Genomic DNA, 6,000 nt, shown 5'->3' on the forward strand with positions numbered 1-6,000 from the left:
TAGTTTCAAAAGAGTCTTTTTTTCCTTATCCTTTTAGAAATAGTTATGAATTTCTTTAGCAAATAAAAAAATCTCGATAGAAGTTATAAGAGAGAAAAGCAGTAAAATTATGACAGAAAAGTTCTGTTTTGGAGCAGTGTTTTCATTGCTGATATTTAAATCCATTCAAATCTGTCTCTTAATTTTGGACCTTACTCTCCAGACTTACTTTCTAGCAAATGGCAAAAAAAATAGGATCATTCAGAAAGCACTGTTCACTGATTACAGTGGGAGCTTAGGTTACAACAGGCTTTTAGGCACTTCACTTAAGGTACTTAGAGGTAGATGGAATGATTCAGCATCTTAGTTTTCTGAAACTTGAATCATAAGGAAACCCAGCTGCCTAGACCTTGGTGGCTGTTTGTCTAATGCTAACCACCTAGGAAACTCTGAGAAGAGCGAAAAGTCTGAAATCATGCAGCTCTTTTGAATTGGAATTTGGCAATACCTGTGTTTATTCCAAGTAGGTAGTGCTGCTTCCTTACCCGAAGACAAACATTACTGTTATTTCTCTCAAAACCATGGCAGAGATCACTCCTTTTCTACAAAATGCAATTTTAACCTTATTGTTAGGTAGCAATTAGATAACATACTCAAAATTTGAGTTTGGTGTCCGGTTTCTTYGTTGTTGGAGAGGCAAGTCTTTACCTTCCTTTTCTCCGAGCAGTGCCGTGTCTGCCTGGGGGCATTTTAAGAGAGTCTGTAGAAGCCARTCCATTGTACAAAAACACAAAGCAAAATAAGACCCACCTGGCCAGAAGTAGTGAGTGCAAGAGAAAGTGTGATTCTCCAACTTAAAAGTGAGGACAACGTCTAAGGAGAAGGGCTGAATTCCAGTACCAGTTCCCTGGATTTTTTCTCTATATAACAAGTAACAGTCATTGAATAACATATCAAAACATTTCTAAGATGTTTATAGGTGAGTTTCCTTACCTCTTTGCTAGATCATGTTTTTCCTTACTTGACTTTTTTGTGTGACTGTTTCTACAGGAAGATTGAAGCTGAAGTAGAAGTTGAACTTAGTGTGGCTAAACGAGCAGTTTAAGAACTACTCACATTATTAAACACAAGTAGAGTTTATAGCTGATTTTACGAAAAAGAAGAGCTCTATCGAAAAATTTTGTTGCTTCAAAAAAATTTCTTCATGTTAACAGTAGATGGTCTTTTGACCTTAGACTAGCTGTGAGATTTTCTGAATGTACAAGCTCAACTTTTTAAAAAGAGCACCCTCAATTTAATCTTTTATTGCCATATTTAAAAACCTATAGATGGAGTTTGCAAATGCCTTCCAAGTGATACAGACCTTGACCAAGGAGTATAACCCAGTCAAAGCATATCTGCTTTCTTGACTTAAACAGAAGTCTCATAACAGAACTGCTGTGCTGAGCAAGATTCATCTAGCTCAATAACCTGTCTCCCGTGGTGGCCAAGAGCAGACATCTAGCGAAAGAGTATAAAAAAGGGTTAAAGACTGTCCTTTTCCTCGGTCTATCTAGATGGTAATCATCAGTTTAAGGTTTTGTAAGTTTATCATAATAAAGGATGGAACTGATTGCATGTATAGTAGTTGTCTTGCAGTAATGATTTTGATCAATCCTGAGACAAATCCATGCAACAGAGTGGCTTGACAGCTGTCATTTGTGACAAATATGTTCTGGCTTTTAAATTGGTTAGGCTGTTGTTTAGCTCTTTCATGACCGAGTTTCTATTTTCTTTGTTTAATAACCACTTGTTCCAAGTATATCCAAGTAGGTGCTTGTGATTCTTCAGTAAAACAGCAGAACTCTACCCAGCCAGAGTGTGTAGTTTGATGGGTTTTGCAAACGTTGGCACTGTAAGTTCACACAGCTGTACAACTTGTGAATATCCTCCTGTGGCCTCCCACACTCACAGATACTTATCTTAGACCTCTTTGAGAGGTAGGGGCCACCACTGAAGGAAGGTGGGCATGTCACTGAGTGGAATTTGCGAAATCAAGCCTCTAAGCAGACATACATAGATTTTTATTTTCTCCCAACACCTGCAATCTTGAAGTGCAAGATGCTATTCATAAACCCTATTGCTTCAAACCAAAAGGATTCCTGTAGCTCAGCAAGATCCACTACTTTTGCTTGTTTTTTTTTTTTGTTGTTTTTAAGTGAAAAAACAAAGGCTGTTCAAAACTAATATTTGAAAGGAAGTAAGGGATGTAACAAGGAAACTGATTAAATATTTGATTTTCAAAGGCAGCTGTGTAGAATATAGAAGACGATTTAATAAATGAAGAAAAATTTCAAACTTCACAATGTAAAGTATTTCTTTTTCCCTGAGTGTTGTTTATATCATTTAAATGTAAATTATAAGCATATAAATCCTTATGCTACTATTCATCTGAACGCTAACACATGTTAGTATTTAAAAAGTGTTTTAAGTCTGACTGAAGTCAATAGCGTGAGTCGAAGTGTTTTGCTGTGTTGAGAACCAAGTGTTGAGTTATCACCAAGGAAAAATAGTAATTTTGTTTCTTGTTAAAATACGGTTATATTGCCACATCAGGTACCTTCTTATTCTCACCAATGCAATGTTTTCTGTACACCTTGGGATTCCTAGGTGGCAATTGTAAAGACATGATAATGTGAGGTGAAGAAAAAGAGTAGGGCTGCAGTGATTTTTATGTAGAAATAAGATTATTTCCTCTTGGGTTGAGGGTAGACATGAGGGAATTAAATAACTTCAGTAAAATACATAGCACAAAACGGAAGTATCTTAGGAATTATTTTGGAAATACAACAGACAACAATAGGAATAGTTACTCTGGATAAGTGTGGTATCCAGAGCAGGTATTTTGGTTGCAAAATTCAAAGTAACATGTTACTGTAAAAGCAGACACTAACATGACTAAGTGAGGAAGCTGAAGCTATGGTGCTGTTAAAACTCATTGTTTTCTTTAGAAAAGTACCCAAAGTTAATACTTTGTCTCTTTTTTAACAGATGTTATCACAGGGAACTGTTCTCCTGAGAATTGGCATTATTATTCTGTCCCTGACTTCTTTTGGATTACTTATGGAGAACAGGCAAGATATAAAATATTTTTTTCTTCTCTTATTATATATTATTTATTATTACATTGAAAATTTCAAGTGTRTCAAAAATTCTATTGACAATGAAATAGAGATGCACTTTGCCATTCACATTGCTAGCTATTGACTAGCRTATGGTATGCAGATAGACAACCCCTCCACCCGGAGTGTTCCTGTAGCAATTAGTGGCTGTATCTATATTGTTCTGTAGRGAGATGGGTTACTCCTGTCCGCCCTTGGGTGCCCATGTTTGGTTGCAGGACACTGGCCAGACAGCATGGCCTGCAGTCTCTGTTCCAAGACTGGGACTGCATGTGTAGTCTACCAGTCCTGAGCAGCATCCCATGGCATCTGATAGTGCCCTCAGTAGGTAAGAGTAGACTCAGACACACATGAATAATAGTGTGGCCTTAAAAGATCTGATAGCCCCCCCAAAGCTCTCTGAAGACTGTATGGACAGTATGGATTCATATCAAACTGGATATTGAGGAGTATGCCAACCCAGTAAGAGGAGGTTATGCAGGATGGGCGCCATGAGCCTACAGAAGAGTGACTAGAAGATCCAGTTTCTTACAGAGAAAGTATTTGCCTTGCCAGAAGAGAAACRCGGGATAGAATCTTCCTTTAAGACTGAGGTGGTGGTCCTCYGCTTTGCACATATTATCCATTAAGTTTTCAGARATAAATACCTTTCACTTGTATGTAYGGAATGGTTTGTTTCAGGATAGGGGATGTCTATCATTTATAATCCTATCAGGCAATAATGTGAATGAGTAAAATTTTACAGAACTAGACCAATGAAAAAATTGTAAACTAGTCATGTAGCAATTTTCATATCTATTGTCATTTTTGAGATTAAAAGACAACAGTTAGACATAGATGTTTGTGTGAGTTCCTATATGTTTTGTGAATATGTGTATGTCTACTCTCACCCCCAGCAAATTTAGTGTTACAACTCCAAATAAGGCTCGTACTAAAAAACGTAGCTGTAAGGTGACTAGGTGTAAGTGCATGTCATCACTGACTATTTCTAAATTCTCACACGTCACTGAAGTTAAAAAAGAAGAAAAGACATTAATCTGAATTACTCCTTGCTTCTAGGCGCAAAGCAGGAATTTTGGAAATCATTCGCTGCTCAATCTTCTTAGGTACATGCAAATTTGGCTACTTAAGGAGTGAATTTTCTTTCTTGGACTATTCATATGAGGTAAGATATTTATTTTGAAGCATCTATGCTGAAGACACTAGAATTGTTTTCTTTCAGAAAAAAAACAAAAACCCAGTAATTCTATCAGTGGAATAACATTAGATATATATATTATTCTCCTTTATTTTTTATTACAGTAGTGACTAGAATATTGATTTTCTTTTTTGTACCTCTTTGTTTCTCACTTTTTATAATTTACTCTTTAAAAATTGCTGATTTTGGTTACGTGGATGCTAATCTACATTTTAGAAAGTCAAGAAAGTAATTTTTTATCCTTCATTGCAAAAATAATTTATCAGTGGTGATATGCTTTGAAAGGAGTTCTAGTAAGGTGTTCCTGAATTTGAATTGACTAACTCACCTTTCACTGAGACAAACCTGAAAATGCTTGGAGGCTGGGAGAGTCTTAAACATTGAATATTTTTTCTGTGCTCATACTATGCTTCAGGGATACACTCTCAGCACCTGACAGAGAGGGGCCACTGGACTAAACAGACCGTTAGACTGATCAAGTATCGCTGCTTTTGTGTTCTTAGGACATCTTATGCTGTTTGTGACTTTTGCTTTATAACCACCACTTTTATTTTTTTCAGTACAGTTGGTATTTCATATTAAAATGATTCATTTAATGTGATCTGATTTGAAGTATACTGAATCATTAATGTGATTCTGATCCAAATAACATTTGTAAGCTTTGTAGCACTGGTTACCAGCAAAGTTGGTTACACACAGGGGTATAAAAACTTTGCTAGACTGTAGAACAGTTATCAAAAAGTTATCCTTTGTCTTAAAAATAGAAAAAAAAATAAAGGTCAAGGCTTACAACTGTTAGTGGTGGGATTCAAAATGATTCTGTTGACTTTAGGACAGTTGCACAATTTGTAGCAACTGATGACTTTCCTAACTGGATATTTCTGGTAATGCTGCTGAGATCAGGCAACAGCAGAATGGAAAATACCTTACACTACTGTGGGTCATACCTTTCTGTCTTTTTCCCTTTACAGGACAAAATTATTAGACATAATTCTAGTCAAGAACTGTTTTAAATGTTTTTCATTACTGTCAAAGCCTTGGTTTGTAAACCAAAGAGTTTTTTAATTCCTTTGATAAGAATCTATTAGAACCATAGCAAAATGTATTAAGGATTTTATTTGGTTAAGTATCATTTGGAAAATGTTTTTAGCTCTTACTGAGTAGCCTATTACAATAGATGGGCTTGAAGCAAAGAATATTAATATTTAGTAATTAATTCCATAACCTTGAGCTGTAGCTCTCTGACATGAGATACTCAGGTATTCTAACTGCACTTATGAGAGAATTATATGTAAAAGTGTACTATCTGAATTTTTTAAAAAAGTTTCATATATTTGCCTTTCTGAGGTGTGTGTGTATATATGTGTGARTGTGTAAATAAAACTAAGAATGAGTAGGGGGTAAAATATTCAAGTTGTCATTCTCATTGTTTGGAGGTAACTGTACCTTTTTCTGCTTTATCATTAAGACAAAAAATTAAATTATTCTTTTCTTTACATATATCTGTTATTAAAATATTATCTTCTTTGCTATTTCTGGCTCTTCCCTTTCTTATTATACTCTCCTTCCTCTATTAAGTGTTTTAGTCCCTTATTTTACACTGGCTAGGTAGTCCTTGTTACCAAGAAACAGGAACAGCTTGCTCACACTGTTTTCTTTGAA

General features: G+C 35.5%; 1 protein-coding gene across 1 annotated transcript in view; it reads left to right on the top strand.

Annotated features, from left to right (window-relative positions):
* Positions 1 to 5,800, top strand: part of AGMO (alkylglycerol monooxygenase) — a 115,570-nt gene extending 109,770 nt beyond the window's left edge. Inside the window, exons 11-13 of the mRNA XM_085316073.1 lie at positions 3,010 to 3,092; positions 4,200 to 4,305; positions 4,754 to 5,800. Of these exons, the coding sequence (XP_085172199.1) occupies positions 3,010 to 3,092; positions 4,200 to 4,305; positions 4,754 to 4,774 (210 nt within the window). The 3' untranslated portion in view covers positions 4,775 to 5,800. The remainder of the gene's footprint in view (positions 1 to 3,009; positions 3,093 to 4,199; positions 4,306 to 4,753) is intronic.
* Positions 5,801 to 6,000: the final 200 nt, after the last annotated feature.

This window comes from Rhea americana, unplaced genomic scaffold (genome assembly GCF_003343005.1).
Source record: "Rhea americana isolate MKP2758 unplaced genomic scaffold, rheAme1 scaffold_112, whole genome shotgun sequence".
Taxonomy (NCBI): domain Eukaryota; kingdom Metazoa; phylum Chordata; class Aves; order Rheiformes; family Rheidae; genus Rhea; species Rhea americana.